General features: G+C 48.4%; 1 protein-coding gene across 1 annotated transcript in view; it reads left to right on the plus strand.

The window, feature by feature from the left end:
* The window catches only part of DNAH8 (dynein axonemal heavy chain 8), a 577606-nt gene that overhangs the window by 31833 nt on the left and 523364 nt on the right, over positions 1 to 22409 (plus strand). Inside the window, exons 4-7 of the mRNA XM_073338555.1 lie at positions 6161 to 6245; positions 6775 to 6923; positions 21081 to 21270; positions 21642 to 21805. Coding sequence (XP_073194656.1) covers positions 6161 to 6245; positions 6775 to 6923; positions 21081 to 21270; positions 21642 to 21805 — 588 coding nt within the window. The remainder of the gene's footprint in view (positions 1 to 6160; positions 6246 to 6774; positions 6924 to 21080; positions 21271 to 21641; positions 21806 to 22409) is intronic.

Below are 22409 nucleotides of genomic sequence, written 5' to 3' on the forward strand. Positions count from 1 at the left end.
TTCTTACCTCCCATGGTGGTCAGTTGACGTTCCTTTCTTGCTTAGCAAGAACTAGTAGTTTCTACCATTCTGAACTTCGTGCCTTAAGGCTGTTGTATATAGTTCACCAGATCCCCTCGGCGCTACTCTCCGGCATGGGATTGATGCTCCCCTTACTATTACCGGCACCGCTCACTATCTCAACGGTCATCCTCTAGGCATCAGTCCCAATCACTGGCACAGTGGGAACGTTCCCCATCCCAGTACTGGTCTCCCCAGCACTGGTCGCATTGGTACCGCTCTCCACGCTACAGTTACCAGTCAGTTATGCCTAGGCAACAGTCACTGGTAGCCATGACCAGGAAACAAAAACAGGCATTGATGGCTCCTCCCGGGTCACCAGAAGGTGGTTCCTCCGGTATGGAGGGCCAGTTTAGCCCATCGCCAACACTTACTGGTGTGATTGGGCGCTGGAGCCTGCTCCCTCATCTGCGGCACCGCAATGGCAACACGTCCAGTGGCCAGTGCAGTGGCCTTATAGAAGCACGTGAGGTGTACCAGTTGTGACAATGCCTCCTTCGCAGCACTCCTTGGTCACCATGATGGAGCATTGGGCAGTGACCCCACCAGCACTGGGCCCAGTACCGGAAGCCTGTTCTGAGGTCGGAGTGGAGGAACCTGTGCTGGCTGCAAAACCTCTTTCTCCAATGGTGGTCGAAACCCTAGCACCCCCAATGGTGGTCCAGTTTTCCTTGTCATCCCCAGACGAGGTGATCACGGGACCTTCCAGAGCTAACTGGCCGGATGACTTTATGGAACATCAAACCCTTCTCTGGTGTGTGGCCGAGAAGTTGGGGCTTGAGGTACAGAAGATGGCAGAGCAGGAGGACATCCTCTTCGTCCTCTCGGCCTTTACGCCCGCCTTGGTCACCCTGCCTGTACATGAGGAGGTCCTCAAGATAGCCACGACCTTTTGGCAGACCCCTCCTTCATCCCACCCACCTTGAAATGGGCTGAGAAAAAGTACTTTGTGCCAGCCAAAGGTTTTGAATACCTTTATACCCACCTGCCCCCGGGCTTGCTGGTTGATTCTGTGGCCAATGAAAAAGACAAGCAGGTTCTTACCTCCTCAACTCCGAAAAACAAAGAGGCTAAGAAACTCAATTTATTTGGGAGAAAAATTTATTCAGTCGCTAGCCTGCAATTTTGGGTGGTGAACCAACAGGCCCTGGGGGCCAGTACAATTTTAATCTCTGGGACAGTCTCAACAAGTTCCAGGAATCCGTCCCTTGAGTTTGGCCCAAGAGTTTGGCACTCTGGTGGAGGAGGGTACTGCGGTGGTGAGATGTTCCCTGCAGACGGCATGGGACATACAGACTCAATGGCAAGGGTGGTCGCAACAGTGGTGATCATGTGATCCAGCTCCTGGCTCCAGGCAGCGGGCCTCTCCCAGGAGATGCAGGCCTCAGTCCAGGACCTCCCTTTTGATGGAGTTGGTCTGTTCTCGGATCAGACAGATGCCAGGCTGCACGGTTGAAGGACAGTAGGGCTACCCTTCGCTCATTGGGCATGCACACACTGCAATCAGCCAGAAAACCCTTTCGGCCTCACCGCCGCCACCAAGAACCTTATAACCTTGTCAGGGATCTGCAAGAAGAGGGGATACCAGTTTTGATCATTGTCACCCTTCTTCCTCCCGATTTCCAGCCCATCCTGGGGCCACCAAACACCCAGGGGGCCAGAAGCAATCATTTTGAGGGTGTGCCTGAGAGCAATGCTGTAGCAAGGTGGTGTGGCTCCCCGCCACTCCGGAGAGGGTTGAGTCCCTCCAGACACCAGAGTGGGCGGACCCAGGAAGCTCTGAGCCCACCCCTCAGAGGGACAGGAGGCGACCTGGAAGTAGAAAGGCACGACCCGGAAGTATAAAGGTGGGCCCTCAGAGCTCACTCGAGGACCAGCCGCAGCCAGCTTAGCCTGTGACTGGGAAAACCCCGCAGCCCCAGGTCCATGGCAAGACTGGCCTGACCTGCCCTGCGCCCGCTATCCAGGGGAGTTACCGGACCTGCCCTGCGCCCACTATCCAGGGGAGTTACCGGACCTGCCCTGCGCCCACTATCCAGGGGAGTTACCGGACCTGCCCTGCGCCCACTATCCAGGGGAGTTACCGGACCTGCTGCCTGCCCATTACCCCGAGGAACCCATGGTGCTGGACCCCCCAGAGAACACCGCCGTGACCCAGGTACCAGAAGGAGGGGAGTTAGGAAGCAGCCCGCAGACAGCCGACCCTAGTCTGGCTATAATTCTGCCAGAACCCATGTCAGTGTGTTGTGGTCAGGATCCTCACTGACCCAGCAGTGGGTCATTCGCCGCTGCTAGGGTCCTGGGCTGGGACGCAGTGGAGTGGGTGGGCCTGCCTCCCCCCTGCCACCCAACTTGTGGGTGGCAGTCTCCCCCTCTTCCAGGTCCTTGGAGGCCTGGGCTAATTCACACATGCTGAGTTGCTCAGCCCTGCCTGAGGGCCTGAGCTATTGACTCTTCGTTGCCCCGCCCTGACCCAGGGCCTGGACTTGTTACCACTGAACTATTTGCTCAGCCCCTGCTTGAGGGCCTGAGCTACTGACTATTTGTTTCCCCTCCTTGACTCAGGGCCTGGTCCTACAGTGCTCATTCCAGTTACCACAAGGGCTGTTGAGGGAGACTCCAGTGGCCGGAAAAATTCCCCAAAGTCAACTGTGTGTAGCAAGCCAGTGTGGCTCTCCGCCGCCCCGCAGAGGGTTGAGCCCCGGCCTAGCCCCTTTACAGATGCCCTAGTCAGTCGACTGGATCCTACCCATCTTTTCCTCAACTGCCTCTCCCCCTTCTGCTCGGCCTGGTCACGGGTTATGTTGGACTGCTGGGTCCTGGATATAGTAGCTTGGGCTATATCCTGCAGTTCTTTACCACCCCTTCTTCCTGCCCTCCCCCCCATTTTCCCTTCCCTCTTCAGGGACCCTTCTCATGAGCAGCTCCTTGTTCAGGAAATAGAGAAGCTCCTGGGCTTGGGAGCTGTGGAGGAGGTTCCTCAGGACATGGAAGGAGGAGGATTCTACTCCCGCTGCTTCCTAATCCCAAATGCCAGAGGAGGCCTCAGACCCATCCAGGACCTGCATGGCTTCAACAAGTCTCTCAAGAAGTTGACATTCCGCATGGTCTCCCTGGCCTGCATCATTCCTTCCCTGGATCTGGGAGACTGGCATGCCGATCTCGACTTAAAGGATGTTTACTTTCATGTCTCCATATTCCCGGGCCATAGGCGCTTCCTGCGTTTCATAGTGGCTGGGTGTCACTTCCAGTTCACAGTGCTACCCTTTGGCCTGTACTTGGCTGCCAAGTTGTTCACAAAATATGTGGCGCCGGTAGCAGCTTACCTGAGATGTTGGGGGGTCCAGATCTTCCCGTATCTCAACGATTGGTTCATCAAGGGCAGCTCTCCGGAGCAGGTGTAACACAGCCTCAGTCTGGTGTGGTCCATCTGCAATGATCTAGGTCTGTTAATAAACATAGAAAAGTCCATGTTAATGCCAGTCTAACACAGAGTTTATCGGAATGGTTCTTGACTCCACCTGAGTCATGTCCTTCCTTCCAGAAGCGTGCTTCCACGCCATGTCAGACTTGATTGCCCACATAAAGAGCCATCCACACACCACAGCCCACACGTGCCTGTGACTAATGGGCCACATGGCTGCCTGCATGTACGTGGTCAACCATGCCCGAGTTCATCTATGGCCACTGCAGGCGTGGCTGGCCTCAGTCTCTATCCCCAGCAGAGTGGTCATGGACCCTGGACCAAGTGGTCATGGTGCTGAGCCACATCCTCTTGTCCTTGGATTTGTGTCTGAATCCAAAATCGGTGCTGCAGGGAGCTCCCTTCGTGACCCTGTCTCCGTTGCTTACCCTGATCTCAGATGCAATCTGACCCTTCATATCAATGTCAGGGAGCTCAGAGTGGTTCTCCTGGCCTGCCAGGCATTCTTGCCCCACCTGAAGGGCAGTGTGGTGTAGGTTTTGATGGACAATACAGCTCCTATGTATTATATCAACAGGTAGGGCGGCACCAGGTCTTCGGCCCTGTGTTGGGAGGCACTCAGCCTCTTAGACTTTTGTGTGTGGCATGCCATTCATCTGGTGGCTGCCCACTTGCCTACAACCAGGAACTTCCTGGCGGTTCACCTCAGCAAGACCTTGTAGTCTTGACACGAATGGTCCCTTCATCCGGAGGTGGTCAGCCTAATCTTCGGCAGGTGGGGGACTCTCCACGTGGACCTGTTTGTGTCCAGGCAGAAAAGAAAGTGTCACATGTTCTGTTCTCTGTGGGACAGGGACAAGGGCTCCCTGTTGGACGCCTTCCTGATTCCATGGTCAGGAGCACTGATGTATGCCTTCCCACTGGTAACGTTGATCCGCAAGGTACTGTGGAAGGTGAAGCAAGACAGAAGGTGAAGCAAGGTTATCCTCATAGCCCCAGTGTAGCCTTGTCAACACTGGTTTGGCATGCTGCTGGGTCTCTTGGCAGCCACCCTGTTGCAGCTACCTCTTCAGCCAGATCTGCTGTTCCAGAACCATGGCAATCTGCTGCACCCGAACCTGGCATCACTGCACTTGACTGCTTGTGTGTCTGAGTATGGACAAATGGGAGTGCTCTGCTGGTGTCTAACAGGTCCTGATGGGCAGCAGAAAACTGTCCACCAGGGCTACATATATGGCAAAGTGGAAGCGGTTCATGTGTTGGGCCTTTGACCAACACATTCATGTGGAAGAAGCCCCGCTGCAAGGACACCCTGGACTATTTACTGCACCTTAGGCACCAGGGTCTATCGCTATCTTTGATCAAGGTACACCTGGTGGCCATTTCGGCGTTCTACCCTCCATTTCAAGGCTGGTCGGTCTTTGCCCATCCCATGATGGCGTGCTTCCTGAAAGGTTTGGAGTGCCTTTACCTGCATATCCGAGACCTGGTCCCCCTTTGGGAACTGAATCTTGTGCTATCGAGGCTCATGGGTCCCCCCTTCGAACCCTTGGCTTCCTGCTCCCTCTGGCTTCTCTCCTGGAAGGTCTACTTCTTGGTCGCCATAACTTTGGACTGTAGGGTATCCGAGATCAGGGCACTCATGTCACTGACTGTCACTGACAGGATGAAAGATTGCCCAGTGTCAGCACAGAGAATCTTGTCTTGGATCATGGCCTGCATCCTCTACTGCTATGAGCTGGCAAAGGTGCTCCCGCTGGCGATCATAATGGCTCATGCGACTAGGGCGCAGGCGTCAGCAGCAGCTTTCCTGGTACAGGTGCCAATCCAAGAGATCTGTTGGGCCACAATTTGGTCGTCCGTCCACACATTCACGTTGCAGTACACGCTGACCCAGCAGGCTCAAGACAATGCTGGCTTTGGCAGAGCAGTGCTGCAATCTGCAATACTGTGAACTCCGAGCCCACCTCCGTTGATTCTGCTTGTGAGTCACCTAGAATGGAATCGACATGAGCAAGCGCTCGAAGAAAAAATGGTTACCTACCTTTTGTAAATATTGTTCTTCGAGATGTGTTGCTCATGTCCATTCCGTTGCTTGCCCTCCTGCCCTTCCGTCAATGTTGTCGGCAAGAAGAAACAGAGGGCATAGGGCCAGCGGCGCCTGATATACAGCGGTATGAGCGTGGCTCTGCAGAGGACACCACAGCCAGCCCTATGGGTACTGCTAAGGCAAAAATCTCTGATGGCCGCACATGTGGGTGCATGCACACCTAGAATGGAATGGACATGAGCAACACATCTCAAAGAACAACGATTAGGAAAGGTAGGTAACCATTTTTTCTCCGTCTTGTCTACTATTTGTGTGTATTATTGAATAGTTGCTGTGGTGATTAGTGCTTTGCAAGTCATTCAATAAGTGAAATAAATTAGTTCTTGAAGATGATACTATGGCATAATTCCTGTGAAAATACCAGCAATTGAAGTTTAGGGACTAAAAAAAAAAAATCTATTAGGTTACCTAGTTCATCTCCCTGCCAGTGTTGGATAAAGTATTTATCATATCACCAAAACTTTGAACAGATCTCCAATTAAACGCTATATGTTCTTTTAAGACAAATAAAAATGTAGTAATTTGACAGCATTTGATTTACAGTAACTTACTTTTTGATTTAACAGTTACAGGCATTTGATAATTTTTTTGCCAAAGATGGAAGTAGAACTTTGAAATTCTTATATCAAGAAGGAGAAGCACCAGGAGTAGGTACATGCTATTAATTTTTAACAATATTGTTATAGGTGGGGCTTATTGCACTGCCTGTTGTTCAGGTAGTCCATTATAAATCCCTATTTGCAGTTTATAACTTTGCCCAACTTGAACATTTCAGCACAAATGTTTAATATTGTGTATCTGCCTCAGCCTGAATTGTTTTGGAAACGATCAGTCAAAAACAGTTCAATTGTTTTTGACAATGAGGATTGTGATATATTTGCAGAGGATTGAAGTTTGTATTTAGTTACTAATAGCTTCATAAATTGTTCATGAACATTATTAGTTTTCGCCATAGAAAAAAAAAACTATTTAATGATGTAATTTCACAGTTCCTTTTAACAAATTATGTTCATACACAAGCGCTATTAAGGAAACTATCTGGGTTGTGCCTGACATGCACAAAAGGGAAAAAAATAAATAAAATACTGAGTTGCAACTATTGTATTTCACTGTAATAGTTTTAAACATTTTATGATATACATACATTTTAAAATAGTAATGTGCTTAAATTTATTTTCAGAATGTGGTCGAACAATTCCAGGAGTTGTAAAAGGAACTAAAATTATGAGATTATATTTAGACACTGCACCAGACAAATTCAAAGGACTCTGTTTATTTTTTGTTCGTTATAGGAATGACATCCCTCTAAATGCAAAAAGTATACATGAGGTATTCTCATTTTTTCCTGTTGCTTATATTAGTTTTACTCAAAATAAAAATTAAAAAGTTAAGAAATTGTTAATGTTTTGCAAAGGTTCATGTTATTGCCACATTATAATTTTAGTCTTTCATATAAATTTTCCTGAGTGCTAAACTGAAGCACATACCTGTTTTACCATCCTGTTGTTGGGGGGCATTGCACAGTTACAGTGCTCCAAATGAAGCTTCAAAGTGGCATTGTGCCTCAGGAATGTACTATGTCTTTCAGAGTTCAGGTGAGAACAGCAAATGAAACATCGTAAAGGGGGGCAGCATTGTTCTTCCCCCTGTGCTGACCATCTCTTTGCCCCCTCTGCTTTTCTTGAAGAGGTTTAAGCTATTAGCCATGTTAGTGGGATCACTGAAATCTCTGAACTTAAAGGCTCAACAGTTTGTGTAGCCCATTGCATGCTTTACACAATTATGAAGGTACCAAACACAATCTTGCCCTTAGTAATTCATGTAGAATGCATGTTTCTGTTTTACAGTGATTTTAGTGATATATGGCCCTGATTTTCATTTACATTAAGGCCCATTTATGGCCTGGCTCTGGCTCTATTAAGGAGCCTTACTATAAATGAAAATCAGGCCTATACTTTATCTATCTATACAAATCTGTTGTGATTTCAAATTCTTAGGACAGGAAATCTGTCATTGCTCTGTTGTAGTGTACTACTATACACACTATGGAGTTACATGAGTAATAAATAGTAATAATTTTGTTCATAAAGTGATAATATTTATACTGTTAGTAAGTTTAGATTCCCAGATATCAAAAGGAATAATGCACCGGTGATGTATAAAATACATAATCTTAACATGGTTAGTAGTCTCAGTTTTGGACCCAACTGTTTTTGGGGGGAATTCCATATTTTGAGTTCATGAGGGGAAAAGGAAATTTATGGGAAGTTCTTCTAAAAATTGGTAGCTTGAAACTGCTTCAAAAATTACAATGATAAAAGTAGACGTAGTTCAGACAGATTAGTGTCAGGGTACAGATGAGATGTTCAAAGCTAGTCAATGGCACTAAGTAAATGTAATTTATTATTCTCAGACACGGTGTCTTAAATGATATATCTTCAACACATATTGTAGCATTTCCCTAATCTTCTGAATGACAGAGAAATTGCATGAATATAATCTACAACCTTTAAATTAAGTGTTTTCAGATATGTTGAATCACTAGATAATGGCTTCTTGACTACCCTATTTTGTTGGAGAGAAAGTTCAGTAACATTAGTAGTATTCTCATTGTGTTTTTATTTTATAAATATTCTCAACTTTTCTTAACTAAAGTTCTGCAAGTAGTTTCCCTATGGGTGCTCCAGTCTAGGTGTGCTAGCGTGCCCTGCACCTTTGATTGGAGATTTCTTATAGCAGTGTCCACTTGGCCTGCACATGCATGCCAGTCAACTTTATGCCTCATGCCATTGTTATACAGCACAGTGTGGGGGAACTGCACTCAGTTCTTTCTCAACTGCTTCAGCCTGAGACGGAGCTCTGGCAATTGTTCCTGTTGAGATGTCCTCAACTTTGTTCTCATTTATTATTTTATTAGTTGTAGTTCTTAGTATTAGTGTAATTAATAAGCAGCAGTAGCTTTAGCTGCCTAGTTAAAAATAAATAAAATTCTCATATATAATTTAGATAGATATTAGTAGATAAGGTAGTTCTTGCCTACTGGGAGGTTATTCCTGGTTCTCCTGGTTTCAAATGCTGTCTGTCGTGCCAGGAGGCAATCCCAGTAAACAACAGGAACTCCTGCTGTGTCTGTTGCCTTGGGGAATTGCACATTGTACAGAAGTATAACTTCTGTCTTGTGCTGAAATCCAGAGCCAGAAAAAAACAGGTAGGTAAAACTTTGGTTGCTGCTGATGGACAGCTCTTTACACCCAGATTCTGACCCCAGCTAAGGGACCATGCCATATGCCACTCTCCAAGCATATCTACAGCCTCCACTATATCTGAGCTGCACTCCTCTAGGGCATATAAGAGGAAGCTGCAAGGCCCCTGTCATAAGTCCTCCAAGGACCATGTTCTGGGATCACCAGGTGGAAAATGTACCTCTAAAAAGCTGAGGTTGTCGGTGTCTTCAGCCACTTCAGCACCATCCACTCTCCAGTTAGGTGCCTGTAGTGTGGCAACTGCCCCACTCTTGGAGAACAGGGATTGAAAGCAGCCAAGCTAGGCTGATTGGGGAAGCAGCCACAGCTGTGGCCAGCTCAATCTGGGCCCAGCCAGCCCTTATAAGAGGGCTGGGGGCCAGGAGCTGGAGCAGTCTCACTCTAGGCCTGGAGTGGGAAGAGCTAGCTGCCTGAGAGCAAGGTATCCGAAGTGGAGCAGTGCTGGGGAAGGGCAAAGGGAGCTGGGGAGCTCCAGGCTGGTGAACTCCCAGGCTGCAGGTCTTGGTGAAGGCCTACAAAAGGTACTGGGGCTGTAAAGAGGCAGCCCAGGGATAGGCAAAGGCAGCATCTCAACAGGAACCCCTTGCCAATGATGAGTGGCCATTACATACTGCAGTCTGCCCCAGTGAAAGGGGGCTAGATGATGACTGGCAGTAGCCACTGAGGCAAGGTGGGGATAGAGGATTGGGGGTTCCCCTGGGACGGGAGACCCAGAGTGTGGGAGTATAGCAGGGGAAGAACCCTGAGGTAAAGGGCACTGGGGTCTGGGAGGGACCCAGGGCCTGAGGCAAGACACCGGCCAGCAGAGGGCGGTCTGAGTGCTGAAAGAGCTAATTCCTAAGACAACCAGCAGGAGGCACTGCACCGGTGAGTGGTCGCTCTGCTACAGTACCCAAGAAGCTGCTGGTTTCTCAGGTACCCAGGGCATTGCTAGACTGAAAGATGGCAAAGCCATGGGCCTGGAGAGATCATCGGTATCGTTAGCAGACCAAGACGGCAAAAAAAGTGCATCCTTTGCTTCCTCAGTACCAGAGAAGCCTGCTTGGGCTCCGACTGCACTTTCCTTGGCTCATCTGAGACCCACAGTACTGTCAGTGGCCTCAGCCACCAACACCTCGGTGCAGACCACCGACTCTGTACTCACAGCATGCTTTGCATTGCAGGCATTCTGTTTCCCCTGGGACCTGGCTGTATCAGAGACTTCCGATTCCTTGCTGCTCAGCTCCGACGTGCTTTCCATATCAAAGACATTGAGAACACCTGAAATGTGCCTGAAATTGATGGTTTCACCTGAAATTTCTCCAGGTGCTCCACTATTCCAGAGAGTTTGTGGAAAAGGAAAGTCTGATTCATAAGCTGCTTAATATCCTTCATTCATTCTCATCTGCCTGCATAGTTAGCTTTGCTGGTCAATGATGCCCTTCTGGACACAGTGAATATCATCTGGCATGCTCCATCTACTATGCCTGCTACATGAAGAAAGCAGATAAGTAGTATTATGTTCCTGCAAAAGACTCAGAATTTTTATTTTCTCATCCTCCCCAAATTCCTTGGTAGTCAACACAGTTAACGAACATGGAATGCAACACCACACCAAAACCACACCCCATGAAAAAGACCATAAGCATCTAGACCTACTTGGGAGGAAATCTTATTCGTCAACCTCCTTATAATTTAGAATTGCCAATTACCAGGCACTAATGGCAAAATACAATAATGTAAATTACATCAAACTGAACTGTTTTGTTGACCACCTACGGGCAGAACATAGAGAGCAATTCCAGACAGTCATTGTGGAGGGACAGCTACTTGCCGGAACATCTCTACAAGCCTCCCTTGATGCCGCTGATACTGCTGCCTGTTTGATTGCTATATTGGTAGTAATGAGAAGGGCTTCCTGGCTCCAGCTCTCCAGGTTTCCAAAAGAAGTCCAGAATATGGTGGAGGATCTCCCTTTTGATAGGTCTAAATTGTTTGTGGACAGCACAGTTGAAACATTGTGAATGTGAAATGACTCTAGAGCTACCTGGCATTTGCTTGGTATCAAAACACCTGCCTACAAGAGGAAGCTCAGCAAGTCCCATATGGCTCAGAGATCCCATATTGCTTAATTCCTGAGCTTCCAGATGCCATATGAACCGCATCAAAAGAGACAGATTCCAGAGAAGGAAACCATCCACCTCTCTTTCCACTTTCAAGCAGCAATTTTGACAGGCTAGTTGAGGGCCTGAATTACCATCCTTCTCCTTACCAGCTGCACCAATTCACCTGTCTTCTTCTGTTTGATAACCATCTTTACTGCTTTAGGTGGGCTGGGGAGTTAATCACTACAGAGAAGTGGGTTTTGGAGATTTCCACAGGGAATACCATCTACTTTACTATGCTTCCACCAACAAACCCCCTATCTCATCGCTCTTTAGGGACTGCTCTCACAAGAGCTTGCTTCGTCAAGAAATAGATTCTCTCCTATGCTTGGGGGCTATAGAACCAATTCTCATGCAACACAGATGAAAGTGATTTTATTCTGGGTATTTTCTGGTACCAACAAAGAATGGCAGTTGGAGACTCATCCTAGATTTGAGGCTACTAATTCCATCACTAGAGCAAGGGGATTGGTTCTCAGCCCTCGACGTTTGGGATACATATTTCCACATAGTGATCCATCCATCCCACAAATGATTCCTATGTTTCACTGTCAGTCAGGACCACTTTCAGTACCGGGTGCTCCGCTTTGGCCTGTCATCTGCCCTGAGGGTCTTTTTGAAAGTCATGTCAGTAGTAGCAGCACAGCACTGCAGGAAATGTATTTTAGTATTCCCTTACCTGAACGTCATAGGCAACTTCCAAAGCCATAGATCTCTTCCTCAAATTGGCCCTACAATTCAACATTCAAAAATTCACTTTGACCCCTGTACAAAACTTAGAATTCATAGGGGCTCATCTAAATTAATTAACAGCAAGGGCCTATTTTCCTCTGCACAGGTTTGTGGCCCTTTCCAACATAGCCAGTATAATGCAACTCAGTTCCCAAACTCCAGTCAAGAACTCCCTTTAGAGGCGGCTCAGGCTGTTTATTCACCAAACAGACAGTTAAAATGTGCTTCTTTCCATACCCACCTCAGTAAAACAATCCCTCAACTGCTGGAAAGACTATTGCAGTTGTCCCATTTTCACATCCTCTCCCAGTGGTCATCATAATGACAGATGCCTCTGTGCTAGAGTGGGGAGTCCATCTAGATGCTTTCACAGCCCTGAGCAAGTGGATGTCGCAAGAGACCACGATACATATCAATGTCCTGGAATTCAGAGCAGTCAGATACGCCTGTCTCCAATCTTTACCACTAATCAGGGGCAAACACATACAGATCATGATGGACAACATATTATGCATGTTTTATATTAATTGGCAAGGAGGAGCAAGATCCCTCCCCCTGTCTGCGCAAAGGATGTCAAGTTTTAAAATTGGTGCATATGCATCCAGGTCATCACCACAGCAGCCTATCTCCTGGAGGTTCAAAATGTGACTGTGGATACACTTGGCAGGCACTTTTTCCAAGACCATGAGAGAGAAATAGACCCTAGGTTATTACACCATATATTCCATCAATGGAGCACCCCTCAGATTTGTTCACCACAGAGTTAAGCAAGAAATGTACCCAGTTTTGCTTGAGAGGCAGCCTGGGTCACTGATCCTTGAGGGATGCTATTCACCTTCATTGGTTGTTGGATCTCCTGTATGCATTCCTGCAGACTCCTCTAATAGCCAATGTTCTCCTCAAAATAAAAAGAGACAAAGTCAGAGTCATCTTAATAGTTCTGACCTGGCCCAGACAAACATGTATTCCTTACTTAATATAATTGGCCGTTTGCTCCGCGATCACTCTTCATGCCGCTCCTCATCTCCTCTCCCAGGAAGGCAGGAAGATCCTTCACTCCAGTTTCGCAGTGTTTTGTCTCAAAGCATGGTTGGTTGATGGTTCATGGGATTAGAGACCACCTGATCAGAGGAAGTAAAAAAAGTACTATTACACAGGTGGAAAGTGTCTGTTCGCTGCACATACTCCCAAAAATGGACAAGATTTCTCTTTTGGTGTGACCTCAGATATATTTCACCGATGACCTCTTCACTTCCAGATATACTGGACTATATCCTAATACTAAAAAGTTCTGGACTCTCGCTGAACTCCGTCAGATCCATCAAGCAGCCATCAGGGCTTTCCATTCTCCAATAGAGGGTTATTCCATTTTTGCCCACCCAATGACAGAAATTTCCGAGTTCCCTGAGGAATCTTGATCTGCCAGTCAAGCGCCCTACTACTGTTTGGAACCTTAATCTGGTAACTAAATGCCGCATAAGACCACAATTTGAACAGATGGCTGCCTGCTCACTGCTCTGTTTATCAATGAAAACGACATTCCTGATCTCCAAGTGATGGCTAAGTAGAGGCATGCCCCTCTTTCACAGTATTTTTTAAGGAGAAGGTCACGCTGTGATCCCATCCAAAATGTTTATACCTAAAATTTCTTCCAGTTCCATATTAACCAACCCATTCACCTGCCGTCCTTCCACCCTAACCTTCCCCTCAATAATCAAGAAGCACAGTTGTACACCCTTGACATCAGAAGAGCCCTGGCCTTCTATCTGGATAGAAAGATCCTGAAATTGTTTGTCTTGCTTGCTGGTAGATTAAAAGTGTCTGTAATCTCTAATCAAAGTCTTTCCAAGAGGATATCCATCTGCATTAATTCTTGCTATGGGTCTTGTAATATTAAATACCTTTGAACCTATGTATTTACTCTGAGGTCCATTTCCACCTCTACAGCATTTCTCAAAAACATGCCCATTATTGAAATATGTAAGGGCATCTATACATACATTCTCTGAACACTACTGAATAACTCAAGACTTTGCTTCTGATAAGAGTGTTCAGCTCGGCTGTGCTTTCTTTAGTACTAGACTCAACTCTGAAGCACCCCCCACCACACACACCTTAAACTAGTGAACTGCTTGGTAGTCACCTAATGTGGAGCACCTATAGGGACACTCCTTGAAGAAGAAATGGTTCTTCTTTGAGTGCTTGTTCATGTCAGTTCCAATCAGGTGTGTGCACATGCACAGTAGCTGGACGATTTTTCCCCTAGCAGCATTTGTGGGGTTGGCCTGGGCGCCCCCTGGAGTCACGCCTTCTTACCACCAGTGACAGTAGCTGGAACTTCCCCTTGCTCTTGCTTAAGCAAGTGGCTTAGCAGTACTTTTGGTTTTCGCTGTAGATAGTTGTAGTTGGTTGGTGTCAAGGTGCAGGACAAACCCCTGTGGTGCCTCCTACTGGTCTCTCAGGGAATTAGCTCTTCCAGCCTCCGGAGCACCCTCTGCAGGCTGGTGTCCTGCTTGCCACTGCCCCAGTGTCCCTCCTGAACCCCGGTGCCCCTTTTACCCAGGGTGCTGCCCCCTGGCAGTACCCCCACAGATCTCTGGGTCTCCCCTCCCTGGGGAACCCCCACCCACTATCCCCACCTCACCTCACTCTTTGGCTACTGCCAGTCACCGTTGAGCCCCCGCTCACTGGGGTGGACTGCAATATATAAGCCAATCATCTCAGGCAAGGGGGGTTTGGACCTGCTGCCTCTGCCTACCCGTGGGCTGCCCTGTTGCAACCCCAGTACCCTGTCTTAGGCCATCTGCCAGGCCTACAACCTGGGGCTTTTCCAGTCTGGAGCCTCCTAGCTCCTCTGGCCTTCCCCTGCCCTGCTCCACTCCAGGTACCTTGTCAAGCTCCCGAGCAGCCAGGCCCATCTCCCTCCACTGCTAGAGGAGACTCTCTGCTCCTGGCCCACTGCCCTCTTATAAGGGCCAGCTAAGCCCTGATTGGGGCGTGGCCACATCTGAGCCTGCTTCCCCCATCAGCCTGGGAATTGCTTGCTCCCAGCCGCAGCCCTTTCCTGGGCTGCTTTAAGCCGTTTAAGGCTGGAGCGGGTGACCACCCCACTACAGTTAGTATAGCGTAATTAGTTCACTTAAAAGTTTCAGTTATGAGGGGTTCCACCCCACTTTTCTCGCCCGCTTATTTGTCACCGGGGCATGCCGCAATCCCCAGGCTTCAAGACTTTCCAGGACTGCACGAAGCGCATGCCTAAAAGTGACCCCCACACCTCCTGTTTACAGTGTCTGGGCAAGGGTCACCAAAAAGACCGCTGCAAGATCTGTTGGGAATTCTGATCAATAACTCTTAAAGCAGTGGCTTAAAATCCTCAGGGAGGCAGTTCTACAACCTCAGTCAGACCTAAGTGCCGGGGATCCCACTCCCAGTACGTCGTCTTCAGTGTGGATCACTCCAGCACTGTCTTCAAGAGATCTGGCATTGAAGAAAGACACTGCCAAGGAGACTCGGCGACATCATGGAGTCTCTCGGGGGCACTCCAGCCTTTGACACTGGTCCCAATTGCCGGCACAGAAGAAGAAGATAGAAAGAGTCAGATGCCTCTCAGACCAGCCAACAGTTGCACCTCAGTCGGGCCACAGTTCCGAGGCTCAGAAGGGGCTACATCAACTCCTGCCTAAATGAGGCAGTTGAGTCCGGGCCCATCGCAGTTGCCGAACCCCTTGGAGCACGTGCCACTCCTGTCCACCCCGGAGGCTTTTGAGGCAGTACAGGACCTGATGAGACTCATGGCGTCGTTCTTATCCCCGAGGCAGGAGGATGTGCTGGCACTGCAGCCTCCATCCTGGCACCCCGTTCAGTCAAAGGGAAAGCCAGCGATGATGTCATGCCAAACCCCATCACCTGTGCACCCCCAGACACCAGTGCCTCCATCCAGGGAGCGCAGTCAGTTCCCAGGCTCCCGATGCTCTGTATCGAGAGGTGCAGCAACGCCCTGGTCCTCCTATGCTGAAACATCAGAAGTGGAGTTGGACTCGTACTGCTCTGACTATAGCAGGAGCAGAAGGTCCAACTCAAGGCACTGGAGGGGATCCTGCCTGATGCAGTGGCCCTCAGAATGGCAGAACATGGCTCCGTGGCCCTTTTGGACTCTGTGGGCTTTCTATCAAGGGTAGGGTTGGAGCCAAGGATCCTGCTCGGGAGCTGCATCAGTGGTGTCCGCAACATTTGTTCCGCCATGACCAGCGACTGAGCAGTTACCTCAGGCGTCAACACTGTTGGCGGCAGCACTGTCACCGACATCGGCATTGACAGCAATGCCGCCCTCGACAATACCTTTGGCACCAGAGGCGTCAGTGGCTCAGACTGCTGCTACGGTGCCGGCTGGGCCTTTGGCACCAACGACGCTGGCTGCGACGGCATTGATGAAGACCCCAGTGCAGATACTACACCAGGCATCTACACAGGCACAGGCATGAGACCCAATGTCAACACCAATACCCGATCCCTTCACGCCACTGGGACTGGGCCAACCGACCAAGGTCCCCCCTGGGTCATGAGATCCCTCGGGTGGGGATGGTAGAGAGCAACCACCTCCTCTGGTGGGTGGCGTCCTCCTCCTCTTCACTAGATGAGGCACTGGCGGGCACTTCCATAGCCCCAGCTCTGGAAGACTCCAAGGTGTTGCAGCAGTTGCTGGTGCCAGGTCATGCAGGGTCTGGACATTAAGGTGGAGGAAGTGGTAGATAATGCACACCCTATGGTTGACATCCTGGCCCCCTCTGGCCCTTCCTGTATCACCTTACCATTTATAAAGACAATTACAGATATGACTAAGACGCTGTGGCAGACCCCAGCCTTGCTGCCACCCACTGCCAAGCATAACGAACACTGGCACTTTGTGCCCTCCAGGAGTTATGAATACCCCCATCCTCACTCTCTGGTGGTGGAAGCTGCTAACCAGTGGAAGAGGCGAGGTTTTCAGGGCCCTTCCCCCAAGAATAGGGATGCTAAAAAACTACACCTATTCGCTCGAAAGGTGTACTCAACGGGGAGACTACAACTCCGAATATCTAATCAGCAGGCCATCGTCAGCAGGTACTCCTACAATACCTGCTCGGCGATGGCTAAATTCATGGAGTTGCTCCCCTCGGACTCCTGTGCAGAATTTTCAGCTTTGGTCGAGAAGGGGAGACTGATCTCCAAGGCATCCCTGCAGGCTGCACTTGACAGGGCAGATGCTGCCACCAGGGTTATGGCCACAGGAGTAACTATGAGAAAGGGTTCATGGCTCCAGGTTTCTGGTCTCCTCTATGAGGTCCAGCAGACCATACAAGACCTGCCTTTTGAGCGTGAAACACTTTTTTTTTTTTTTTGAGAAAATGGACAAGAGGCTAAACAGCCTAAAGGACTCCAGAGCCACCCTCAGGTCCTGAGCCTCTATACACCGTCAACGCAGCAGAGACACTTCTGTCCTCAGCCTTCTCAGTGGTTCGGTCACCAGAACCACCAGGTCAGGTCCAGAGGAGAAACAGGACCGGCAGGAGAAGGCCACATCAACCCTTTGGCCAGGGCTCGGGACAACCAAGCCTTCTGAAGGCACGGTCGAGGACTGTGTACCACACCAAAGAGTGGATCCACCTTGCCTTTCCTCTCATCCCGATTATCCCCTTTCTACTGTGCATGGTCCTGTGTCACCTCAGACTGCTGGGTGCTCCACGTGGTAGAGAGGGAATACTCCATCCAATTCTGTGATATCCCACCCTTTCACCCCCCTTCCCTGTCCCTCTTCAGGGACCCGTCTCAAGAGCAACTCCTTATCCAGGAGGTGCAGTCACTCTTGTCTCTAGGGGTAGTGGAGGAGGTTCCTCTGGAGCACAGGTGTAAGGATTTTTATTCCCGGTACTTCCTAATACCGAAAGACAAAGGCAGCCTCAGGCCCATCCTGGACCTGGGAGAACTCAACAAGTTTGTGAAGAAACTCAAGTTTTGCATGATCTTGTTGGCCTCCATCAGCCCCTCACTGGATCCAGCAGACTGGTATGCTGCCCTCGACTTGAAGGATGCTTGCTTTCATATTGCAGTCACTTAGCCCCGCAGGAAGTCCTTCAGGTTTGTGGTGAACAATACACACTACCAATTTACAGTCCTTCTGTTCGGCCTGTCAGCAGCACTTCAAGTCTTCACCAAGTGCATGGCAGTTGTTGCTGCGTTTCTGTGCAGGCACCAGGTATAGGTGTTTTCGTACCTCAACAACTGGCTGATCAAAGGCCACTCCAGGACCCAAGTGGAAACTCAAGTCAATTTCATCAGGGCCACCTTCGACAACCCGGGTCTCCTTCTAAACAAAGCAAAATTGACTCTGTCCCCCGTTCAGAGGATAGAGTTTATGGGGCAGTACTGGACTCGACCCAAGCCAGGGCATACCTGCCGGAAGCGAAGTTCCAGACCCTGGCCGGTATCATTCGAGGTCTCAGACAGTTTCCCACCACCACAGCAATAAGCTGCCTGAAGCTTCTGGGATACATAGCTGCCTGTACCTACGTGGTGCAGCATGCCAGACTCAGGCTCTGACCGCTCCAGTCATTGTTAGCATTGCTGTATCGACCAGCCTGGGACAACTTGGACAGAATCGTGACCCTGCCTTGCCTAGTCCTCGACTCCGTCCTGTGGTGGCTCGACCCTGAGGAGGTGTGATCGGGGTCCCCTTCGCCAGTTCACAGCCGTCTCTTTCGCTAGTGATGGACACATCAGACTTGGGCTGAGGAGCACATCTGGGAGACCGCAGGACAAAGGGTCTCTGGTCTCAGGCAGATCTGGCTCTCCACATCAACATCAGAAAGCTGAGAGACGTGCACCTGGCTTGCCAGACTTTCTAGGCATACTTAACGGGACAATGTGTATCAGTTATGACAGACAACACCATGGCAATATTCTATATCAACAAATGGGGAGGGCACACTCCTCTCCCCTATGCCAGGAAAACTTCATGCTGTGGAAAGTCTGTGTAGAACATTCAATATGCCTACAAGTGTTGTACCTCCCCAGAGTACAGAACAAGCTGGTGGACCACCTCAGCAGGTCCTTTCACAGCCACAAGTGGTCCCTTCACTCGGACATCACAAATTCATTGTTCCAGAGGAGGGGATTTCCCCAGATAGACCTATTCGCCATGCACCGCAACAGGAAGTGCCAGCAGTTCTACTCCTTCCAAAATCAGAGCCCGGGCTCCAGCAGATGCAGTGCTCCTCTCACGGGGAGGTAGTCTCCTGTACTCCTTTCCACGCATCCTGCTCATTCACAAGGTACTCAAGATCCAGAGGGAACAAGCTCAGGTCATATTGATAGCTCCAGCCTGGCCCTGCCAGCACTGGTACACATCTCTCCTAGACATATCCGTGGAAGCTCCAGTCACCCTGCCGCTCTTCCTGGAGCTTCTGACACAGGATCATCTCCAACATCTGAACCTCGGGTTGCTGCACCTCACAGAATAGAAGCTCTGTGGTTGAACCCGGTGGAGCTTTCCTGTTCAGACCAGGTTAGACAAGTCCCTCCTTGGCAGCTGGAAACCCTCTACAAGAACTACCTACCTTGCCAAGTGGAAGAGCTTTTCAATCTGGTCGGCACAGTGCCATTTGTTCCTGACGCTAGCCTCAGTGCCGCTTATTCTGGACTACCTCCTCCATCTGAAGCAGCAAGGGCTTTCAATATCATCAATAAGGGTTCACTTGGCTGCCGTCTTGGCCTTCCGCCTGGGTGTGAAGGGCTGCTCTGTCTTCGCTAACCTGATAGTCAGCCGACTTCTAAAAGGTCTCGACAGGCTATACCCTCATGTCTGGCAGCCTGTCCCGGCTTGGGACCACAACCTGGTCCTTTCTAGACTCATGGGACCACCCTTTGAACCCTTGGCGTCATGCTCCCTGCTCTACCTCTCTTACGAGGTTGCGTTCCTGGTAGCGATAACCTCGGCCAGGAGCATGTCTGAACTTAAGGCCCTCACATTACAGCCCCCCTTACACCGTGTTCTATAAGGACAAGGTTCACCTCAGACCTCATCCTGCTTTCCTACCAAAGGTTGTATCACAGTTTCACATCAACCAGGACATCTTTCTCTCGGTATTCTACCCTGAGCTGCATTCCAGGGGCAGAGAGCAGAGACTTCACTCACTGGATGTCCGTAAGGTGCTAGCCTTCTACATTGAGAGAACGAAACTGTTCAGAAAATTGGTCCAATTAGTCATAGCAGTGGCGGACAGAAAGAAAGGTCTGCCTGTGTCATCACAACGCATTTTGTCATGGAACACCTTCTGTATTCGTGAGTGCTACAACCTGGCTGGGGTTCCTGCACCTCTAATCACTGTGCATTCCATTAGGGCACAGGCTTCATCAACAGCATTCCTGGCTCAGGTTCCCATTCATGGTCCTCCATTCATACTTTCTCCACACACTATGCGATTACCCAGCAGGCCAGAAATGATGTGGCCTTCAGACAAGCAGTGCGCCAATCAGTGGACAACTCCGACCCCGCCTCCTGAACTTGGGCTTGGGAGTCATCTGATTGGAACTGACATGAACAAGCACTTGAAGAAGAAAAAACAGTTACTCGCCTTCTCGTAACTGTTGTTCTTCGAGATGTGTTGTTCGTGTCCATTCCAATACCCACCCTCCTACACCTCTTTCAAAGTTGCTGGAAAGAATGAACTGAGGGGGTGGTGGGTTGAGAGGGCCCTTTATTGGGTGCCATGAAGGGACAACTCCAGCAGGTGCCCAGGCCGACCCATGGATTCTGCTAGGGGAAAAATCTTCCGGCTACTGTGCATGTGCGTGTGCACACACCTGGTTGGAATGGACATGAACAGCACATCTCGAAGAACAACGGTTACAAGAAGGTTAGTAACCATTTTTTACTAAGTCTGTGCAGTAACTGTGGTTCTTAAACATGTGTGTCCCTACAGTTGCTCCACTATACCTGCCCTCTGCTTCAGAGGTCTCTGTTATGATTCTTCGTGGTTGAGGAGGAACTGAGGGTGGTTGAACTGTGCAGTGCTATATAACAACAGCATGGGGAATGAGGCTGACTAGCATGAATATATGGGCTGAACAGGCATGGCTAAGAGAAATCTCTGAGCAAAGATGCAGGGAGCGATAGTAAATCTAGAGTGGAGCACCCATAGGGGGACACATCTCAAAGAACCACAGTTTATGCACAGGGTGAGTAAACATTTCTTTTTGTACTCAGAAATATAATGGATCTATATGGAAGATTTGTATGTTCTAAAAATGTGGTCATGTTTTCAGTATAATTGATTGCATTGCTAATAATCATTCTGTTGTTACATTTACAGGACATATATTTTTGTGTACTGGATGCAACGGAAGGACTCTTACGTGGTACTAGGAACGTGCTAGCAAATATTTTTCTACCAGCTATCCTTGCAACAAATAATTGGGGTGCCTTAAGTCAAACCACACAGGGAACAATTGAAAAACAGAGTTTCATAGAAACCATTAATAGATATCTTTCATTTTTAGACGGTAAGAATCAGATTGAGTAAACAATCAGTCCGCTTAAAAATTACTTTTTAAAAACAGTAGAGTTGTTATAAACATGGGAAAACATTTCTTTACTTCTACAAGGAAGAATAAAAAGATAAAAACCTCAAGTATAAAAAACAAATATATTTGTATTTATTACATACTTGACAAACTTCAGTTTTAGTGATATAAAATTTTTAATGTAGGGGTCTAATTAGATTTCAGAAAAGCATGGTCTTTTGTGTGTGAGCCAGTAAAATGGCTATTATATTGCAAGGCTAATTATTGGCTTATATTCCCAAAGTGAAGTGGTTCACCTTGGTAGAAACAACTGCTGGAGTATGTTCTGTATTTTAATTACTTTATTTTAGGTGCTAGAGTAAGCATAGAGGGAACTGTTGAGTTAAAAAAGATGGATCACATTGACTTTTCTAAACTTCAGTCCTTTGAGGAAGTGACAGCAGCAGCTGCTAATTCTGATACAGTTCATCAACTAGAGGAAGTGCTTATGATATGGTATAAACAGATTGAACAAGTAAGTTGATTTAACATTTATATCCCCTGGTATAGAATTAAGGAGGTGTCTGGAGTCCATTTGTACTAAGTGCTATACAAGCACTTGCTATCTTTGTCACAATCTAATTAGAAACAAGAATTTCTCAACAGTGAGTGTAACAAACCAGTAGAAAGGAGGGGACAGTAGGAAAAGAGAAACAGCAAGGAGGACGTATGTTAACATAGGCCAGCTATGTCTACAGTCGGATGGCTTCAAATCTTTTAATATCTATCTGTCTGATACTAGTAGTGGAAGTGGATGTAGCTTTGATAATTTACACCCTAAGGATCTGTCCCCTGATATTTATCGCATCTTACTAATATTTTTATAAATGAGAAATATCAAGGAACAGATCTCTATTTATATAAGATATTGATAACATAAGATACATATCAGAGGGCACATCCTCTGCTGTTATATATTGTCATTGCTCTGTTGACTTCAGTGGAGCTCTTTTATGATACCAGCTGAAGGTCTTCCCCCTGAAGTCCATATCAGCTATCTACTTAACCGTTATCAGTTGGCAGCTTACTGCAGGTGAAACAGGTATTGCAGCATCATCAAGCTGCAGTGCTTGCAAATG

This window comes from Lepidochelys kempii, chromosome 3, assembly GCF_965140265.1.
Source record: "Lepidochelys kempii isolate rLepKem1 chromosome 3, rLepKem1.hap2, whole genome shotgun sequence".
Taxonomy (NCBI): domain Eukaryota; kingdom Metazoa; phylum Chordata; order Testudines; family Cheloniidae; genus Lepidochelys; species Lepidochelys kempii.